Source organism: Micropterus dolomieu, linkage group LG07 (assembly GCF_021292245.1).
Source record: "Micropterus dolomieu isolate WLL.071019.BEF.003 ecotype Adirondacks linkage group LG07, ASM2129224v1, whole genome shotgun sequence".
In the NCBI taxonomy this organism is placed as follows: Eukaryota; Metazoa; Chordata; class Actinopteri; order Centrarchiformes; family Centrarchidae; genus Micropterus; species Micropterus dolomieu.
The window spans coordinates 9371462-9394175 of NC_060156.1; the positions used below are offsets into that span (position 1 = coordinate 9371462).

The 22714-nt window shown below is 41.0% G+C and overlaps 1 protein-coding gene across 1 annotated transcript in view; it reads left to right on the forward strand.

Annotated features, from left to right (window-relative positions):
* Nucleotides 1–22714, forward strand: part of LOC123973308 (E3 ubiquitin-protein ligase SH3RF3-like) — a 100718-nt gene that overhangs the window by 74909 nt on the left and 3095 nt on the right. The window contains exons 4-9 of the mRNA XM_046053218.1: nucleotides 3476–3784; nucleotides 4268–4383; nucleotides 7021–7191; nucleotides 10330–10601; nucleotides 15277–15596; nucleotides 21945–22297. Of these exons, the coding sequence (XP_045909174.1) occupies nucleotides 3476–3784; nucleotides 4268–4383; nucleotides 7021–7191; nucleotides 10330–10601; nucleotides 15277–15596; nucleotides 21945–22297 (1541 nt within the window). The remainder of the gene's footprint in view (nucleotides 1–3475; nucleotides 3785–4267; nucleotides 4384–7020; nucleotides 7192–10329; nucleotides 10602–15276; nucleotides 15597–21944; nucleotides 22298–22714) is intronic.

Sequence of the window (22714 nt, forward strand, 5' to 3'; positions counted from 1 at the left end):
TCATGATAGCTCACATATGAGTTTTATCAGCATTTCTAAAATATTACAACTTGCTGCTTAACTAAATGTTTTCGGAACACCAATCCTCACATTTCCACAACTTTTTTCACGCCACTCTGATAAACTAGTGTCAACTTTAGCTAGCTAATGTGACACATGGATTGCATTGTGAAATGGCAGCTAGTAGCAGTGATAGCACTGACCTGGACCACACTAATGATCATTGTTGGGCAAGTTACTCCAAAAATGTAATTCATTATAGATTACTGTCATTTGCGTTAATTGTAACGGTTATAATATTAACGTTTTTTTTATTAATGATATTTATATTACTGCATTACAGCAAAAAGTAATGCATTACTGTAATTGTGTTATTTTGGAAACGCATTACCAACACTGCTAATAATACAAGTCATGACCTCATTCCTTCAGTGTCTCTGACCAGAACTGTCTACATACTGGTAAACAATATGAAAAACTATGTTGTTTGCAGGCATCAGACACTAGACACAATTTAGATGTCTCACTTCTCTCACTCATATTAAACTGCATCAACACTGGATTTAATCAGTCTAATTATTTATCTGTTACTGGGGAACTCAAAGCTTCTACAGATTATTTCATTGACTTTACCGACACAAACATCACCCAAGTGCTGTACAAGTTTTACTAAGCTGCAGCTCCCCGACACCCAGTTAACTCCTGACTGTGATGTTACAACCCAAACTCACGGCCCAACCAGGTGGAGAACAACAAACGCACGTGTGTACATTTTCAGCTGAGGACTGCGGCTTACTTTGGCTAAGCTTCAACTCAACAATCAATCATGATTTCAGTTAAATGCTAAAGTTGCTGTTACTGTTACCTTGTCTGTGGTCCACTGGCAGAACACTGGGTGCTTTCTGATCAAGTGCTGTTGTGGTAGGTGACATAAGTTTCGTTTTACGGTGGACGGACTGTTACATTCACCGTCGTGCCTTTGCGGTTTTATATATGGTCTATTGGTATGCCACATTGCGGTGGACGGACTGTTACATTCACCGTCGTGCCTTTGCGGTTTTATATATGGTCTATTGGTAGGCCACATTGCGGTGGACGGACTGTAATATTACAGAGCAGCGGGTGATTAAAATTGCTCAGAAGATCATTGCTAGTACCCATCTCCCAAGCATCAGTGATATCGGTGAAGTGAGGTGCCTACGCAGAGCCGAAGGGATACTAAAGGACAGTACCCACCCAGCCACAGCCTGTTCAGCCTGCTTCCTTCTGGGAAGAGATATAGAAGTTTCTGCTGCCGCACCACCAGACTGCAGAGCAGCTTTTTCCCCCAAGCTATCAGATTCTTAAGCTCTAATTCATCCCCTGCACTGCACCATTGATGATAGGTTATTTCTGTTTACCATTTTTCATATTTTATTCTGTATTAATGTATATTGTACTTATATTGATTGCACTTTTTTGTTAACTCTCACTTCTTTCCCTAGGTATTTACCCCATTGATGCGATATGTGCTATTAGCTCTTGCTAGTATTTATTGCTGCTCTTACTAGTATTTATTGCTGCTCTTACTAGTATGTATTGTTAGTTGTTGTCTTGTGCTGTATTTGATGCTTTGTTGATGCTTGTATGTTGTTTCTCAAATGTAAGTCGCTTTGGATAAAAGCGTCTGCCAAATAAGTAAATGTAAATGTATAGTTTGCTATGTAGCATAAAGGAGTAACAAAACTCAATTTCACTCTATAACTTGTTATATTGTGACAATAAACCTACCTACCTGTTCTTTTCTTTTAGCTTGAAATAATCCCATACATTAGCTATTTTCTCTCTCTTCCTCCACTTTGCAAAAATCGCCATCATAATCACGTCGTGTTTTTCACAGAGCGTAAGCACGATGTGCGACAGTAATAAATGTTTGTGCGAAACAGTGTTGTATATAGTTATATGGACATTGATGCAAGAATTTGCAATTGCTTTTTAGTAATCGAATTAATCGATCAATCGTTTCAGCCCTAAGACTTAATGACTCACTACCTTGCTTTTGTTCCTGATAATTTTAGAAAAATCATAACAAAATTTATGCTTCTCATAAAAAAACATGCAGCAACAGAGAGGGCAGTTGTACCTTAAAACCAGGTGTTTATTCCTGTGCAGTTTCTGGTGCAACAAAAAAAGCTTAGACCAAACCATTCAATATATGCAGCTCTGTGCTAGAAGCAGTGTTTATTTCTCACAGTTGTCTGGTAATACTAAAAGTAAATACAAGGCTACAATCACTCAGTCCTGACAAGGAATTAAAATTGTGGAGCATAAAAACGTGATACAGCTAAAAGTTTATTTCCATTGTGATCCTCATTAGAAAAGGGTAAGACGACAGATCTTCAGGTCACACACCCATCACTTTTGTGGGTATTGCACAATTCCTCATCATGCTGCTCTCTTCACAAGTTATTTTCAGAAATCCGTCTTTATACTAATCTTACACAATATTGAATCAAATCTGAAACATCAAAATCAACGAAGTGCAAAGATTATACGTATAGGCTAATTTGCTTCATTATTCCCAAAGGCGTCATGGAACTGAAAAGACAACCAGGGAAAGAAGTTTCTGTGTGTCTGTTATTTGTCATCATCATTTCTTTGTTTGTATTTTTTTTTTTTTTTTTTTTTTAAACCTGTCCTGCCCAGCAGCTTGGTATAGAGTATGATGAGCTGGATACCATATTGTGCCAGACAGATTTTACTTTAACAAGAGAGTATTAATATACTCCTTTGTCTGTTTTATTATTTATTGAATTATGTATTGGTTTGTCACGGGGCCGGACAGGGGGGCAGACATTCATCAGACATGTCATTTCTTTTTTACCCAGTCTAGGATGTTTTGGATTAACCGAACTGTTAAATCAGGGACTTGGTGATTATATTTGGCATACAATCGAGTTGGAGGGATTCTTTTTAACTGTGTAAATTACTTAAAACATCGTGAAATTCTTACAGGTAAACTAAGGTAGACCATCAAACACTGTTCTGTCCTTATGTATGAAAAAGGTGGAATTCTTATATTTTAAAAATTAGATAACTTTTAATGTATCAGATTTTACCCAAGTTTGAACTGAAATGAAACCAAAGTGAGGAGAGGAAGAATAATCCTGCCAAGCTCTAGGGATGCTCACGTTTGGGTGGGTTATTTGACAAAGAGAGACAGTGAGAGTGTGTGTTACACAGAGGGAGTCTCACTAGAACAGCTGTTGATTGATTGTAAGTGATGATTGTTATGTTGCTGGTTTGAAAAGCTGCCAACAAGAACAAGCGAGGAAAGGCCACACAAACACACTTCTTGTGTGTGCTGAGGATCTTGTTATGGATGTGAACCACTGAGGACTGAAATCTAACACCTGAACTTCTCCGCTCTTCTCTCTTGTCCTCCTCTCCTTCCTTCTTCTGTTCTCCCCTCCTCACCGCCTGTGCTCTCCTCCAGTTAAATGAAACAGCCAAGCAGTTGATGGAGATCGACAAGCCCACCCCTACTAACGTTCCAGGTCCCAGCTCTGAGCCAGCCCCGTTGGGCCCCTGCACTCCTGGCCCCTCCCCCACCGCATCCCCGTCCAATGGAAATGGCTCTGGCCATCGGAGAGGCGAAGGGAAGAAAAACGCCAAGAAGAGGCATTCGTTCTCAGCGCTGTCCGTCAGCCAGAGGGCAGCCCAGCTTAACAACAGACACAGTATGGAGATCTCCCACCCCGTCCTCATCAGCTCCTCTGACCCCAGGGCCGCTGCACGCATCCAGGTTCACACGCAAACACACACACTCACACTGTAATTAGCATAATATGTGTAAAAGCTGTGTGGGACACAGTGCTGATTAAGTTGATTAATGCCATATTATTATTTCATTTTTCTAACCACCTTTAACATATCTTTTTGTTCTGCATTTTATTGTTATATATCAGTCAACATATACATCATATCATATACATCTCTAAGCATATATTGAAGAACACATTCACGTACATTTTGGAAAAGTTCACTTTTGTCAGTCCATTTCCACTAGATTTTATGATCTTATGCCCCAACCACCTACTGTGACAGTTCCATGTGAATAAAAACATTCCTCTTTTTGATAGCTGTAGACTGGAGACACATTGCTTTTTCATTTATTGCCCCTGGTTGAATTCACAGCTAGAGATGCTGCTGTCACATTTTGTAATAGGTAATGTTTTATTTTAAATGAAACCACTCACATTGTATGTCTTTGTCTGTGTGTCTTTAGGATGTATCCCAGCCGGGTCCCTCTCCTTCCTCAGCGGGGGTGCTGGTGCCCCCCAAAGTGGCATCCATAACCTCTGAGCTGCTGGCCCATGCCAAGGTGCAGCTGCCACTCAACATGTGAGTATACCTCGGGGTGCTGTCAGCTCACCCACCTGCGACCTGGGTTTTTTAGTTCCTCCTTCCCGTTCAGTTTTTCAACAGAGTGGATATGTTCCTGAGATCCAACCATGATTTCAGACTCCGCCTCCTGGCAGCGTTAAAAATATTTCCTCTTTTGTGCCCGGGGGTTACTGGCCATGTTCCACCACCTCTGCAACCACATTTACTCCTCCACTGGTCAAGGATGAAATCCCCCTCAGAAAGGAAAAACTACAGTCACACACCATTCCCTCAGTTGTGATGCTTACATCAGTGTTTTATAACTAGGCTTTCAACAGCACAACCATGGCTTACATTGTACACCATTTTTTCATTAATGAACAACGAAGTGTTTAGTCTCTACAAACAAATGCAGGATTAGATATACATTTAGTTCAGAATATATGCGCAACTCTCATGCTGACATGTTTCAGCTTTTTAGGGATTATAGGGGGATTTGTTTTTCTTTTTTAAAATGGATCTGGCCAAATTTGCTGAAACATTCTATATGCTGATATTACAATAGAGCACTCGGTACACAACTCAGAAGAGACTAACTAAGTAGGGTTACACAGGCTGCAGTTAGAGGCTTTGCTATTGATTTAAATTACTTCACAAGTTGATAATTTCTAGAATGGATTAGGAGCCAAAACCCACCTGACACACACTCACAAACACAATTAAATTCTTGTGGAAATGTAACCTCACTAGTCACATCCAGATGGCTGGTGAGACTCCAACGCTGAGCAAGACTGTTCTATAATTTACCTCATAATTAATCTACCAGGTAACTGCCAGAAAGATATGGGTATCTTCAAGGTGAGTGTGTGTTTGTGCTTTTGTACTTTTGTCTTTGTGCAGACCAATTTGAGCTTTAGACATTGAGAGTGAGGACAGTTTGGGATATTTTTGGATAGAGATTTGGTCAGTCCTCACCTCTTCCAAGGTTAGAATCAGGTGTATGGTTTTGTTAAGGCGCCATGGAATGCACTATGGCAATGGTGGTCCTCACAAATATAGTAAAAGTAAAACTACGCACGTGTGTGTGTGTGTGTGTGTGTGTGTGTGTGTGTGCTGTTTACTGTTAACTGGTGTCTTACCTGCAGGATGTGAGTCAAATACAGCAATGTTGTTAGCTTCAATAATATCACATTCCAAGTAGCGCTGGGCACATACACACACACACAAGGACACTGGCTCACATACACACACACATACAAGGACACTGGCTCACATACACACACACATACAATTAATACACACATGTCCGTGTTGGGTTTGTTCTTCTGATGAGGTCGGACGTTTCCATCTTGACCTGGCAACTATTCCTGTTGCCATGGGGAGACAGGAGATGGTCCCCACATCTGTTACCATGGCAACCAGGAGGCAGCACATATAGGGCTTGTTTACTCTGTGGTCTTATCATCTTCTCTCGGAGTTTGGCACCACATACTACGAATGTCTCCCAGCGACAGAACCAGAAACTCATTTATATGTTAAGTCAAAGGAAATACACAATACTCAATGCATAAACATAATCACATATAGTGAGATGCTAAGTACTGCATTCATCAGTGTACCAGTTAGCAGGCAGGTAAACAAGGACATATTGATTAAGTACCTTTGCATGGCTTACCATAGAATTTTGGAGGGGAAAAAATCATTCAGTCAGCCTCTGGTGGTCACATTACTACTAATGACTTGAATTATCCTTAATGATTTAATGAATCCCAGGATACACTGCAATATTAAAGCAGTAATCCATCTTTGATTTGATGCGAGTCAGCCTTTTTTTTTTTATAATAAGAGATTTTTGTAATGGCTGTGCTATAGCTCATAGTTTATTGCAATATATTATATATCCCCCCCAAAAAATATAATTCAATGAACATGCCACTTTGACTTAAATATTGCTTGTATAAATGGAAAATCAGGTTACATTATTTATATTGCATTTTACTTTTATATTTTAAATTAACATTTGAATATTGCCCACTGCGTGGTACAACTTTGGAAATTAAATGTCAGCTTTTCCATTTTCATTTTAATATTGTCATAAAAAAGTCTGGGAAAATGCAAATTGGATTTTTGCTTTTTAATTTTTACTCAAATAACACATGTGGACAATGATAATGCCATTTTGGAATTTCATTTTCAAGTTTACATTATCATTTTAATATAGTCCCTTATATGCTTCCATAGTTTGTTCCTCTGCACAGTAAATCTCGGTTAAACAACTAAAGATAAGATGTGTAGAAATACACTATTTATTTTGTTTGGAAAAAATGGAATTTGTCATTATCTTGATACCGGACGAGTTATTTGGCTTCTGATTTAAATAAAAGAGCAGTGAAATGTGGTATTCTCTCCTTCCTTCTTAGCATACTGACAGACATTTGTACTTGTTTTTTAGTTCATTCATTTGCTAATGTTTTACATTTCTTTATTCATTGATTTATTTGAATTGTGCTTTTGTAATGGTTTTGCTTTTACTTTGCATAATACATATTAGGGGTAATCCACAAGGGAAATAATTGTTATTTAGTGAACAGTTTCTCAATATTTCCTGCAGAATTGACTCACTGTTACATATTATCTGTTGCTTTTGTTCCCCAGATATCTGGCTCTATACGCATACAAGCCCCAGAAGGCTGATGAGCTTGAACTTAGGAAAGGGGAGATGTACCGGGTGACAGAGAAGTGTCAGGACGGATGGTTCAAGGGCACCTCACTGAGAACCGCTGCCTCCGGTGTCTTCCCAGGAAACTATGTCACCCCCGTGTCCAGGTCAGTGAGCTCAGGCTTTGGCATGAAGAGGGTGGAGGGTATCGTGGAGATACGGCTTCTGCAGCATCCAGATAAAGTAGCTGTCATATTAGTGGTGGTGATGAAGCTTGAAGGATAGCTCCTTCTCTTTTTGCACTGAAGCCAATGAAACCTTTGAAATCAATGAAAACATTTATGGCATTTATATATGCAGTTTTAAACAGCTGTTTTTTCAAACCTTTGCTTTACTTATCATTCAGTTCACTTGTTTTTGTCATGAAGCCAACACAATCAGTCTAAGGCCCCTAATTTTCTCCTCACAGGCAGTGGTAACATTGCTGTAATTTGTACACTGTAATTTACATTGTAATTTTTGGTGGATATTTCCTGGCTCCAACTGAACCCAAATACAGATCAGGCGGAGAAGTGCAATTTTGGTACTTGTTATGGCATGTAATTGCACGTGTGTTTCCGTGTATTCAGAGTGCCTCTTGTCACAAAGGCACGCCCCAAAAAGCAATTTTTTGGGCTTCAGTTGGCGGAGGTGCAATCTGCAGATACTTCGTGCTGATAATGTATTCTTTCCGCTTTAGCCTCTACGCCACACTGTGCCCTGCTTTGTCAGGACTCTGCTTTCACCTCTGGCCACCAAAACTACCAAAATCATTTGGTCACAACAGCGAATCCACCAGAGGCATATTCTGAGAAGTGCTTATCAGGAAGTGGCTGTACACTGCTGTGAACACTGTCCTCTACAACAGAAAACAAAACCACTTTGAATAGAATGGAAATCAGGTGAAAATCAGTTCAAACCAATCAATCTCTTTTGGAAATTTTAGATTTGTATGTACAAATCTTTTTCTAAGATGAGTCTTAAAATCTGATTTAACTCTGAGTAGGAAAGCAGATTTTAAGAGACCTTACAAAACCTGAGATATTTCAAATTTGATTTTAAGACGCAGTCAGTTGATACTGGCTGTCTTTTTAATGTTAGGCAACCACATACTCTGTGCAGATTATCATCACCATCATCATCATCATCATCATCATCATCATCATCATCATCATCATCATCATCGTTACTTTTGGCATTCTACACAGTGTTACTCATAATTCCTCAAATCAAATAAATAAAAAAAATGAGTGTGCTGAAATCATATTTGGCGATTTAATTACCCTCATTATTCCTGTATGCGTGAAAACATTTGCAGTTGCTGTTCATCTAATCTGTATTCTGCTCTGTGATGCGGTCAGAGAAAATGAGAGAGGGGAAGGAAATGAGAAGCAAGGGAGAATTAGAATAATAGAAAAAGGAAAGAAAACAAAGGCAGAAGGAAGGGTGAGAAATATGATGAGAAGATGAAGAGAAAGAAATGGTACTGTAGGAGAGACAGAGAACGTGTGAGAAAGAAACTGAGCAGAGAGGAGGGACTGAATGGGATGGAGAAAGAAAAAGGTGAAGTAGGTAGAACAATGTACAGGAAGATGAGAGGAAAATGAAATAGAAGGTAGTTGAAAGAGAAAGTGACAGAGTGAAGAGGAGGGAGAAGGAGAAAGAAGAAAAAGAAAATCAATAGATGAAACGGCTTCAAAAACAGCAGGTGTCCCTCTCCAGTGGATATGATTGACTGCTTCACATTCTGCAGTTATGCAATCTGAGAGAGGGAGAGAGAGAGAGAGAAAGGCAGGATAGGCGAGTAATCAAATGAGAGGCAATTTGTTATTTTTACGCAAGCATACCCTCTCCCTCCTTCCTTCCCTCCCTCCTTCCTTCTCCCCCCTCTTTTGTCTGCAGTGCAGCTCAGAAATTTCTCAATATGATAATGAGCGGCTGCCAAAGATGCACATACACACACACACACACACACACACACACACACACACTGTAGAGTTACACCAATACAGGAGGCCAAATAGGCATGTCATTTTTCTTAAATGCAGTTGGAATATTTATATATTTGTTGTGGAATTTATTATGATAGTTGATACCAACATAAAATTTGATCAGATTCCACATAAGATTTCATGAATGCATTTGGATTATTGTTATCCTGGATGTATTTGAAAATTTGTTACGCATCATAATGGAGTAAATGCAGAAAGTATGCAGCTTTGGTGCAAAGGATGATTGTCTGCTCTTATAAAATTGTATGAAATCTCAAAAGTTACTGACACAACTCACACAATCAGCAGTTCAAATGAAAGCATGTGTGCCTTGTCCGTGGAGAACCTCAAATCAAAGAATGTGTGAAGAACTTCGCTGTTTCCATTTGTGGACACACATACACAGAAAGCCATAACTCTGTATGTGTGTGACGGGAAGTCAATGAGAGCCATAAGAATGTGAATTCCACCGAGTCAATACGGTTCAGCTCACTGTTCTGCCATTCAGCACTCTGCAGACAGAAACATGAGCAGCCTGCAGCTCCATATATGTTACAGAAAGACACCATGTCGTGCTGATCCACCGGCCAGATAATAGCAGTGAAATCACTCACATTGACAGAGGATAATAGTACCGTTTGCAGCTCCTGCTCTGCCATTATAGACTGAATACTGGCTATTAACATTTTGTACTAAACAAGACGAGAGTAGAAGACAATACAACCATGCTAACAGGTCTGTTAGGCTGTACTTAGGCACAGCGTTGCTTTGAGCTGAATGCTAACTTTAGCGTGCTAACATGACGATAACATGTTATAAGCAAATATAACAGTGACCATGTTTAAGCATATTTGTTGCTTGTTAGCATGCTAATATTTGCTAATTAGCACTAAAAACAAAGTGGGAATTTGCAACCAAAAGTTTTAGACAAATTCTAAATTTAACCTGATGATGGCGTGAGATGAAATGTCAGGGATCACCAAAGTTATTACAGTTCCAAAACCACAAATATCAACCTCATGGTGGCGCTAGAGGAAAAGTCAGGTGCTCACCAAACTCATTGTGATGCATCATCTTGGCACCATGGATATCTGTTCCACATTTCATGGCAATCCATTTAATAGTAGTTGAGATATTTCTGTCTGGATCAAAGTGGTGGACAGACAGACAGATATTGCTATGTATAGGGCCCCACTGCTAGCGTGGCTAAACTAGCATTTATTGATCAGATTAACATTCAGTGACAACCCACTCTCTCCCCTCTCTCCTTTGCAGGGCTCCATTTGGAGTTGGTGCTTCTCGGGGCTCGTGTTTGTCCAGTCCAGTAGGTGGAGGAGGTGGAGGGGGGAGTAAAATCTCCGACCCTTCGTCCCCGGGGTCCTCGGGACCCTCTTCGTCCCGTCCCTCCACCCCACTGGTAAACTCAGTCAACTCTGTTAACAGCGTCAGTCCCGCCTCCTCGCCGCAAACTGCTGCCGCCCAGCTGAAGAACTGCCTGCGCTCTAGTCAGCATACGGTTAACCAGGCACGCACCTCAATGCAGCTGGGTAAGCAGAAACAAATGCAACTGTAGAAATACTCATAATAGCTTTTAATCATGAAGCATTTTTATATCTGTATAGTTACACTGGGTTCATTAAACATTCAGAAGCATGTGTTTTCAGTTTTGTTGCCCTTTAACAGTTGATTGATCTATCCCAATCACATGTTTACTGATTATTATGAGCTATCATACTGGCACAGACCCGACCACCATTTTAAGTAAAGGATTCATAATTCTCTTGACCAAGAAAGAGAGAAATGTGAATCTCTCTACACAATAAAGTATTTAACCACATGGAGATGTATCTTTTTTTTCAACTTCATGCTCTGCAATATTGCCTCTTGCGCTAAAAGAGCAGAGTCCAGATCAGTGGGGACCTTGCAGCATTTTAGTCCTTTAGTCTCTGATTACGGAATAATAGAATATTGATCACTCATTAATTCAAGTAGCCTCTACACCATGTAAATATTTGCAGGCATCTGCTCTCAGCAGCCTCTTTAACAGCATTGACAAAACTGGAGGTTAGTCATGTTTAAACCAAAGCAAACCCCCAAAATAGATCTACAAAAGGTTTGATGAACACCCAAATGAATGAGAAGGATGAGATCCAGTTAGTGGCATTCACATACAGCACATGGCCAGAAGTTTGTGAACATTTGAACTCATTCCAAAATCATGATTAATGTGCTGCTATAACAGGAGCCACTCCTCTGGTAAGATTCTGTAACCTGTCTCCATGAATTTGCTCCCGTTCAGCCACAGGAGCATCAGTGAGGTTAGCCAATGATGTTGGGCAATAAAACTTGGCTTGCAGTAGGCGTTCCAGTTTGTCTTAAAGGTGTTGGATTGGAGAGGGCTCTGTGCATTCCAGGAACTGGGGAAACCATTTATTTATGGCTTGGTACATGGCTGTTTCATTCTGAAACAATAAAGAGTTTTCCACAAACAGTTGCCACAAAGTTAGAAGTGGACAATTAACTAAAATATCATTGTGTGCTGTAGCAGTAATATTTCCCTTAACTGGAACAAAGGGGCCAAGTCCAAATCATGAAAAACAGCCCCAGCCCAAAACTACACTAAAGTATGTGGACATATATTTGTGTCCATAAATTGTATGTATAAATGTCAATATATTGTAACCTCTCCAATTCACGTAACCGCCTGATTTATTTATTTCAGGCATTTTCACCTTTTTAAGATAGGAGAGACAGTACAGAGGTGATAGGAAATGAGGAGAGAGAGATGAGGAATGACATGCAACTGGAACCGGCAGGGACATTGCAATTATATTGTCAGCGTCTTCAACCCCTTAAGGGCCCCAGGTCGGCCCTAACCTGCCTGTCCTTTGACTGAACGTGCAAAGTACATCCACACTGAAAGATTCCTGGGGACTGGTGTATTTTGGGGTAAATTAAATGCTTCAACATATATGAGAGGATGTCTGTATCTGCAAAATGTTCACTGCCAGTGTTTTTCCACTGGTTAGTCACACAGACATTTCTCCCATGAAAATTAGAGGATGGTTCAGGTGCAGATTAAATTGAGACAAAACTGTGGTCCAAGTAAAATGGTCTTTCCAGACTGACTACAAGTATGAGAATAGATAGTGAACCCATTATGATACTGTTACTGGAAGTAAACCTCATCCACATTCTTACCTCTCTCTACACTACATGAACTAGGGCTGCACGATTATGGCCAAAATGATAATCACGATTATTTTGATCTATATTGAGATCACGATTATTCATTTATTTTAGGAACAACAATTTCTATTGCACTTTCAAATAAAACATTTTAAAAATTAAATAAACAGGCAACTATTTTCAAGTCCATGGTGTGCTGGATTTCTGCATGTACAAATCTTTGCAACAAAAGAAGACTGTTCCTTTATTTTACCTGGAGTCCACTGAGTCCGGCTACTGCCACGCCACGGTTTTGTCCCGTCCTCTGCACAGCGTTAACTTCCACTGGCAGCGTCTCAGACTCATTTCAGGAGGCGAGCACATTGTTGGCTTGTTGTTTTTTGTTGGCTTTTGTCCTTGTTGTGCTTCTACCTATGGCTTCTGCTCTGCTTACCAGCAACAGTTCTCTGTGACCCCATTTTGTTCGGTTGTCTGCATGGCTCTCCCACAGGGAGCATTTCAGAATCATTTCTGCCTGATTTTGCATGAGATGTTGATTTGGTAATCAGTGCTTGCTTTTGTGCTTCTTCTATGATTAAGCAGGCTATGTAGAGACATGGTTCTTTTTGTCTGTTTTAACTGTGTTTTTTGTTGATTTATGATCGGGAGTATGTACTCATAGGCAGTATATTAGTGGACGAAGCCACTCCGCTGATTTGAATGGAGAGGAGTGAAGCCAGGTTTGGACCAATAAAATACTACTAGAGGGCTACTTCCTGTTGGCACCAGCGTCTACTGCACATGATCACGCAGCATATCCGTGGTTTAATGACGTAGAACAACGGCAGAAACACCGTAATTCTGGTAGCTGCACCAACAAAAAGTTCCATGGCTCAGTGTATCTGTCTGACTAGGATTGTCACTGATTAATCAGCCCACCTCCGAGGCTTACCTGTGAAACACCAACGCAGCGTCACTGATGGCCGAATATTTTTTTTAGATTGCTGAGAGTTTATAATCTAAGCAATACGGTTACATCTCTCATGTGCGACGGGGTGTCACAGGGTTTTGACGTCATTTTTGGGCCTACATGGATCCCTCCATGCAGGCTTTGGTCGGCTTCACTGTCCGATCTCTTGCTTACCCCCTTGACTAGAAGGGCCGCGACCAGCTCTGGCAGCCATGGCGCGGCAGACACATGGAACTCGTGGACTGTCTACTCTGGACTGTAGCAGCAGGAGGGTGCGCGTGCAGCCAAATCTCCCCCTTGGCTGTAAGTTTAGGAAGCGCTTGATTTGATATGCAGGAGACTTTTCCATGAGCGGAGCACGCATTTTAAACGGTGATATCACCGTTTATCGTGTTCATTTAATTGTGGGAAGCTAAAATCGTAATCGCGATCGATATCAATTAATTGTGCAGCCCTAATATGAACCCACCGAATCATCACTAAACATAAGCCACTACTGCAGAATTGTTACAAGAACACACTGTAACTCACAGAATAATTTGGCACAGTTGCAGTGTTACAACATGCCCTCAAACATGTAAACTGTGCACATGCAGTATGCACCCAACTCAAAGACATTGCTAAGAGCTCTGATCACGCTGTGGTACTGTTTGTGCCTGTCGTGCACACGCTCACGCACAATTCTCACCAACACACACAGACCTGAGTCTGTACAAGGTCTAGATCATATCAGCCTTGTTCTCCACTCAGAGTCTATTCATCTCTCCAGCACCCCTTTCTCTCTTCCTCTTTGTATTTTTTCCGTCTCGCTCAAAGAAAATAATGGCGAAGGTTTCTTTTGGGAGGCAGAAGAGTACACACTGCCAGAACACTTCCAAGAATAACACACACAGACACAGACATGTGCTCTCTCCCACGTACACACACAGGCTCACAAACACACAGCTGAATGACATCACTGTGCTTTTTGTTTTATGGAGGCGTAATGACAGAGCTTCATGTCTCTCTCTGTCTACCTCCTTCGTTTTTCTCCCTGTTTTTCTCTCCCTCTTTTCCTCCCTCTGTCTCTCTTTCTCTCTCTCACTCTCTCTCTCTCTCACTCTGTCTCTCTCTCACACACACACACACACAAACAGACACACATCTGGTCTCCATTACAAAATAAAGTATGTGCATAGTTCTGGCATTTAGTGGTTTTATCACATGACCCATGCGCCTCTATGGATTTCTGCTTGAGTACTGCAGTGTAGAAGAGCAGGTGGCTAGCAACTGTGTGTGTGTGTGTGTGTGTATGTGTGTGTGTGTGTGTGTGTGTGTGTGTGTGTGTGCAAAGTGTTCGTGTGTTTATGTGGGTGTACTTTTATCCGCATGAGCACCAAATGTCCTCATACAAATTCAAAGGCTGAGAAAAGTGCTCCAAACTTAGGTTATCGCAGCCAGTTTTTATTTCTACAAGGGGTTCGTTCAGAATTAGGGCCTTGAGTTAAGCTTATATTATTCACAGTTTCTTTGAAGCTTTCTATTTTTTTCACATTTTGAGTAAGTTAGTTTGAATTTTGGACCGCATCCTCTCAGATTAGCCTGTTCTCCCCGTGTTTATGGGTTTTAGTCAGAAGATGTGCAAGTGAGGTGTCCTCAAGACCCCACACAGTAATTTGTAAATAATTGCGTTCATCTACTATATCTTTCTGATAGGGTTGCCATCTCTCTGGAGTGTTTCTTCCGCAGCCTTTACCACTGTTCTGCTTAAGCCTTTAAGACTTAAGCAGAACACTGTGTCAAGTAATTACATTTTGAATTACCCAGTATATCAAAATAGACATTACAGTAATCTAAAGTTGCCACAAAACAATCCAGTAGTGTGTCTATATTTTACAGGTACCAGGGAGTGTCTGTCTTTGAAAGCAAGTGGACCAGACAGACCTACATACCAGAGACACAGATTACTTTGATACCAATTCTCTCCCCAACAAATAAGGAAGAAGATCTCTGAGTCAGACTCCCAAAATATTGGCGTGTTCCCTCACAGAACTAGTGATGACTGATGGCTCTCACAATTGTACTAACACATGTGTCTGTTTTAGTCCACAGTCCTCCTGCTGGAAGCCCAGAGCGTCCCACAGTGGCCATCTCCCCGCTGCGTCCTCAGAGTTCCTCCCCTTCACGCTGCCCCGGCCAATCGGGTCGTCCTCTCTCCATGGTGTCTCCAGGACCCAGCTTAGGACCCTCACCCCTCTCTTCCCCCGCCTCGCGGCCCCTCCTCCCCCTCTCCTCCCCTCTCTCCTGTCTCACGCCTCCTAACGTGTCAGCGGTGCTCCTCAACGGGGAGCCAGTCAGTCCCCTCCAGCCGCCATTGCCGGGCCCCTCCCACACCCAGGGTGCCATCACGCCCAAAGCAGAGAAGGTGAGCCTCATCCTCACCACCACAGAAGCACATTTTAGCTGCAAGTCAGATATCATTGCCATGTTTTAAGATGTGCCATTTTGCACCAACATTCAACAGTCATACTGTGAAAGGGCCACTGTGGAAATAGATACTGATCCTGATGTCTTCAAATAACTTATTTTTTCTGATCAACATTCAAAACGTATTGATGAACCACTATATAAGACAAAGAAAAACAACTCTTCACAACTGAGGAGCTGGAACGTTTGGCGTGTTTTCCACATATGTAGACTTCACTGGGTGGCCCAGCTGTATTAACGGCCGACCAGGTATATTATGCAACCTGTTTTAGCATTTTGCAGAGAAACACAGAGAGAGGTGTTATCTGGTATTATGTTACAAGAGGCGGACACGGTGGATATTTTACAAGCACGGACCAGATAAAGCAACAGTGAACAGTAAACATACCAGTGCAGATGTCATTCAGTACTTGGTTTTGATGGGCTATGTCATTAACAAGACGCCTCCACATGCAGAGCACCTGCTGCTGTAACAGCGGACTCGCGGGTGAAAAAATCCAAAAGACAAGTTCTGTGTCTTTTCAGCTTTTTATTAAAGGTACTGCTGAGGGAGAGAGAAACAGAAAGAGGCGGGGCAAGCCGGTGTGTTTTCAGTAAGAGACCAGAGGTGTAGGTGTGTGTGTGCGTGTGTGTGGGGAAAAAGAAACTGAAGAGAAAGGGAGCAGATTCAAGTAGTGAGTAAACACAAAAATAAAGTGGAGAATGAAGTACAATTTAAATGGTGAAATAAGAAACAATGGTGCCTGAAAATGTTAAAGGTTTCAGTCATCCTGTAAATAAAACTCACCTTAGATACTGTAATTGCCTTTAACACCATGTCAGGATGCAGGTTTCACGTGGCTCTGTGAATGTGAAATCTATTGTGTGTGTGTGTGTGTGTGTGTGTGTGTGATGGGCCAGTAGTCCTCTCCTACCTCAGTAAGTGTCATTAACCCAGGCAGCTGGCACAAATGCTGAATGCCATCCTATATGTTGCGAGATCTGCAGTGTTAAAGCTGTGGATGTTAAGCCGGGCTGAACTGACAGTGAAAGATGGCACAGAAAGCTTGCATCTGTCTCAGCTCCATTTGTTTCACTGTTGGCTCCACTGTCTGGGACAGCTAATCTATGGCGAGCTGACAAACAGCTCATTGACTATGGAACAGCATGCAGCAGCCTTGTTTACATCGTTACACTCAAAGATGGCTTGAACTCTTATTTTTTCAGAGATTATAACTCATGCTGAATATATTGCATAAAATTTGGAACATGGTAGTTAATGTGCTGTATCATTTGTTAAAAATAAACCGTTCATGTTATCCTTTTGTGTCATTCTGATATTAAAGAGCTAGCATCCTAGAAAATAAAAATGCCTTAGAAATCATTCTAGTTTGTTTTGGAATGATCTTTCTCAGCTATCTATAAATCTGAAGTGACGATTTGCCTTACCCAGCCAAAAAGAGCTGCTACTCTACCCAAAACAATCCATACGGATTTTGCTCTAGCATCCAGATATGATCTAAATGCTGTTTCAGAAGCTTTTACGCCCTTACGCCCTTAAGATTAAAAAAATAATGGAGAAAAACTAGAATACTTAGTTTTTGGGCAGGATTATTATTAGCACAAAATAATCAATCATTGTCACTCTCAGTCCCAAAAATACTATATCATAATAATATCCTGTAATAAACTGTTCAACCTAACCCTCATTCACAGTACTGCGATGAGGCCGTGTTGAGTCAGTCTTTGCTACAGAGGAAATGATGAAGCAGTTATAATAACTGTCTGGATGTTGGGATAATTTGTGTTTGACACACTGTCTAGAGCACAGCCAGCGTTAAAGACACATATCACGTTGGACATTGAGATGTGTTTGTACACCATTTCCAAGAAGTCTGCGCACTAGCAGGGGAGCTGCCAACGAAATGAAATGCAGGAGTTGGCCATTCTTCGAAATGGCTGAAATATGAAGCCAACTCAAAGTGCCAAAATCTGCAATTCCTCGAATGGCCACTTGAGGCTGGCATCAAAAGCAAGTCAGTATCCAAAGATCCCGATTTTAAAATGCCCTGCTTAAAAGAAGTAAACATCTTTACAGCCTGGTACAAAGAAGCGGTTTTTGGTCTCAGCTTATTCCCTCTTCATGACAACCAACTTTATGGGGTGAATTTTATGTTACCTGTTTAAATAATATTAAGGTGCCAGGGCCCATTCATTTCTGCTTGCAGTTTTAATTTAATTTAAGAATACATTGGGCGATTCCATGTGTAATACATCTAAGATAGTCCTTCATTAATCAGTTTAACAATATATATTATTAGTAATAAAAATAACTTTATTTGTATAGCAGAATAGATCAGAACAACAATATAAAATATTATATGACAACTTCCATTTAGCCATTTAGAGTGTTACTTTATAACTTTTATTCACTTTCTTCCAGTTCTTTCTATCTGGACACACATGGATATACACTGCAGCTTGACTTGTTGGTGGAGACGAAAAACTTTGGGGTGGTAATTGTAGTTTTTAAATGTTTTTTTCTTTCACATAATTTACCCTAAAAGCATTTTAAGAGTGAGCGTGGGCAAGTAATTGGCTTGGTGGGTGGACAGAAACTGGTGTTCAGAGCATCATTCCTCTCAACCCTGAGAAATCTTAACACCCCTGCATCTACTCGGTTCAAAACCTGCATTTATCAATGGACTCATCATTGGCACAGGAATCTTCACTGGTGCGATTGTTTTTTAATAAAACTTGTGTTTGGAATGGAAAAAAACTTCACACACAAGCATACATACTGTTTATTTACATACCAGTATGTAAAAGGAATTGAGAAGAAGAAAGTAAACACTACAGGTTCAGTTCAGTTCAGCATCCTGCCAGTGTGCCGCAGAGCAAGGTATTCCTCCAGTGCCTGAATGAAAGGTTAAGTTGTGAGTGTGTGCTGCCATCTGGCGGTTCACTTTGGAACAGCAGCAGCAGTTCGTCGACTCGTCCGTTTACACACCGACACACAGGCGGGCACACACACTCACAGGAGGCAGATTAAGCCTTTAAGCCTGCAGATGAAAGAAGAGAGGGAGTGATTATTCACTTTTTTTCTGTCGCTTTCAATCCCACCTCCCTCCTCCCATGTATTTCTACATCCCTGTGTTCTCTTTGTCCTTCCTGTTCTCTTCCTCTCCACCTTTACTCTCCTTCTTTCCTCCCTCCCCTCTACGTCTTGCCCTCTCCTCCTCCGTTCCTTTCCCCTTCTACTGTATATTCCACCATTTTCTCCCCATCTGTTCATCTTTTCCCTCTCCTACTTCTCCTCCTTCCCAAATTAAAATTCAAACAAGCTTTAGGTTAAACGTGTTGCCAAAGCAGTGGAACATTTTATGTGTGTATATTTCAGTACATTGCATCGTTAGATTTATGTAAAAGTGATTTATATTTGGGGGGAGGGAGTTAAACAAAAAGGCTATACATTCCTACACCCTCTGGCGTGGTATTTAGGGAAATTCAGCTTTCTAAAACAATAGTGTTTGCAGTGCAAGAAGAAGGAATGCTGCTAATTTTCCATAGTGGGTCTGCTGAGTCAAAGTGTTTATACAGCCTCTCTTGCTTGGTAAGCATCTTTTTCTGTGGTGTCCCACCTCTATACTAACACTGGTCATTAGGACTATTAATTCTCCTTCCGTATGGCGGCTCAGGAGATTGAGTGGGTTCCCTGTTAACCGGAAGGTCGGCGGTTCAATCCCCAGCTCCTCCAGGCTCCATGTCAAAGTGTCCTTGGGCAAGATACTGAACCTTGAATTGTCCCTGGTGGCTGTTCCGTATGAATGAATATGTGTGAATGTTAGTTTCTGTTTGAGCACTTAGGCTCAGTGTGTGAATGGTGAGTGTATAATTATTTGATTTTTTTTTAATGAAATGAAAATCTGTCAAACGTTCCACAGTTCTTTTGCCCTATTTATTTACAGTTTAGATTATAACATAGGCCCCAATTTCATTCAGAGACAATCAGTGTCTGAACTGTGAGTGTCTATGACTTTGTTTGGCATTATTAGTTAACAAGATAATAAATAAGAAAGAAACAACAGCACAGGCAGAGTTTGCTTCAAGCCTGGTTCAGTAGCCAACAGTATGACGGAGCCATCCGCAAAGGCTTGCAAATTTGGTGTGACAGCTGGGCAGATCTACCACAAGGCTAGTTGGCAGCATCAGCTGGCAGTAGAAAAAAGTGATAAAAAAATAGATATATCTTAAAATATACTGAAAAGGTGTCATGATTATCCAGAGAAAGCTCTCCGTGTTTGTTTAAAAATGTTAATAGGATGTACAGTATTCAATACATCAAATGTACACTGTAGCACGTTTAATAATAATAATTAATAATAATAATAATTTGAACAAGTAATTCGAACTGGAGCAAAGGAGATGAGGGCCTCAAGTACTCTCATATGAAGACAGCACAGAGAGAAGTCCTTAACCAATAATGAATGATCAACTAAGACTGCAGAGAGGTTTCTTCCGAGGTCACAAGGTTTGCACTTATGAGCAGCCAGCTTTTGCTTTGCCTGCTCGCTACTTGTTAAGAGGCAGTGTGAAGATCCCAATGATTGTGTTGCAAAACTAAGTCATTAAAGTTTTCTGTTGCTGCTCATGGACTGTGGTTTATCATTTAGTTATGCAAGTTGCACAGAGAACATTCACACATATCACCACACTTTTCAAAGCATTGACAAGGTGCTCACCCTTTGTGCTTGACGCTTCACTGAAGTTGAAATGTGTTTTTTCACTATATTGTCTTCATACTCGCTTGGCTGTGTGATGGAGTGTGGTAAAACACTAAAAAGTATGGATATGGTGTGGTGGCAGATGCTGAGAAATATTGATCATGTTTGTCATGTTTGCCGTAGTTTGGATGTCACTGAGCTACAGATTGCGTTTTAGAAGCATCTTCCTCTCTTTGCTGCTGTCATGACTCTCTTTTATCCTGACTTAAATATAAAATCACAAGGCAGTGTGTATTCTGAGATTTCCATGTTGGGTTTTTTTGCTTTCATGTTTGGAAGACAACAGTCCATCACAGCGATGCAAAGACAGTGTTTGATGGATAATGAATGTTAAAAAAAAAAAAAACCTGATGCTTGATCCAGCAGCCCGTGTATTAAGGAAACAGATGGCTGAGACAGAGCTGATATGGAGGCTTCATGCATCCACAAAAAAAGATGTAATTATGCTCAGGCATGCTCAGTATTGATCCACAATGTCATAGCTGAGAATTTAAAATCATGCCAAGCAGCAAAAGACACAAAAGTGGTTTTGTCCTCCTGGTGAGTTTGACTGAATGAACAGTATTGTACAGCCTTTCTATAATCAAGCATAAATGGAAAAACATGACTCTGACTTTGTTCCATTAGAGAAACACTCTCTCTATAATCAATATAGTTTATTCCTAAGACCAGCACAGTAGATGTACCTGTATTCAGCTTGAAGGATCATTAGCTAACCCTTTTGTTTAGCTACCTGTCTGCTTTAAAAAAAGGCAAAGCGAGAGAGCAGGCGTTCATACTGTGAACATTGTCAATTTTTAAATCTAAAAGACACAAACTTAAAACCTTTTGGGTGGAATTCACAAATCTGGCAATGTTAGTAACAAACACTGTGATTTTGTTTGCTTTCTTGTTGAGAGTTAGATGACAAGAGTAATGATAGCACACTCATGTCTGTGCATTTACAGAGCATGTAAAAACTGGAAGAAAGGGGGAAACAGCTAACCAGGCTCACAAATGAACACGTCTTTGTTTAATGCGCACACAAACAGCGAAAGCAAATCTGGGTATAAAATGTTCAACTATTCATATATGTGGGACAAAATAGATCATTTCAAACTGTGTAGAAGAAATCTGTCCTCAGTATCCAACACATACAGCATCATAAAAAATGTAATGTCTCTGTCCTCTGGTAGGCGAGGAATTCCAGAGACTTTGTCCATATGAATATTGAGAGGAAAAGAGCTCACCTTTGCTGTCTGCCCTGAAACAAATGTGCTTTTATTACCACTTTTATTCCATGTGTCATATTTGTTTCATAAATGTGTTTTGTGATTATTGTGGAGGGAGGGTATTTGTGCCCTGTGGGAAACAAATTTTCTAAATATAGGTTTGCACAGACAACACTGTCATTACCATCTTGTCACTTTTCAAAATAGGCCTTATGAAACCTATATTCCTGTGTTTCTCACCAGCATCTCTGTTTTTTGTCGTCTTGTTCCTCCTTGTCTCTTGTCCACTTCCCTCACTCTCTCCGTCCTTAGAAGGAGAGGAAAGCAGGAGGCTTATTAAAGCTCTTGTCGGGGGCGGCGGCCAAGAAGAAACCTCGCTCACCTCCCTCCTCCCCGCCCACCCACGACCCCTCATTGGCCGACCCTGCCCACCATCCCCACCACCATCACCACCACGCCCGATCAGGTTCCTGTCCGATGGCCTCACAGGGCCGAGCCGGCTCCTGTCCAATCGAGAGTGATATGGCGGGGGCCATGGGGATGGAGCCTCTGCACAGGAAGTCTGGTTCGCTGGACACAAACTTCCCCAAGTCGCCCCCGGCACCACGTGCCGGCAACGCTTTGATGGTCCTTCGGCCTGAACCCAAGCCCCTGTCCAGAGAGAGGTGGGCACGTGCACACGCCCACACAGACAGAAATTTTGACATTTAGAAATATTTGATTATTCAGACAAAGTGGTGGAATTTGGGTTTTTTTGTTTAGAAGAACAATGATTTTTAAAAAACACATAATTCTTGATCTACTGGTCATGTCTAACTAACTCAAGCATTAACAGTCAAAATTGCACTATAAACCACTAGTTTCTTTGTGAGCTCCAGAACAAACCACCAGAAAGAACAAGAAAACAGCTTGTTGTGCCATGGCATCCCAACCTTTCTGCGCTAGGATTCACTTTGAAGAAAAAAATAATTATCAAACTCAATAATATTAAAACCACAGGATAAATGGAAACAAAGTATGTAACTTCCGCTCACAAAGCTTATAAACTTAATCAGGGTGATTTTCACTTGGAAGCCTATAAG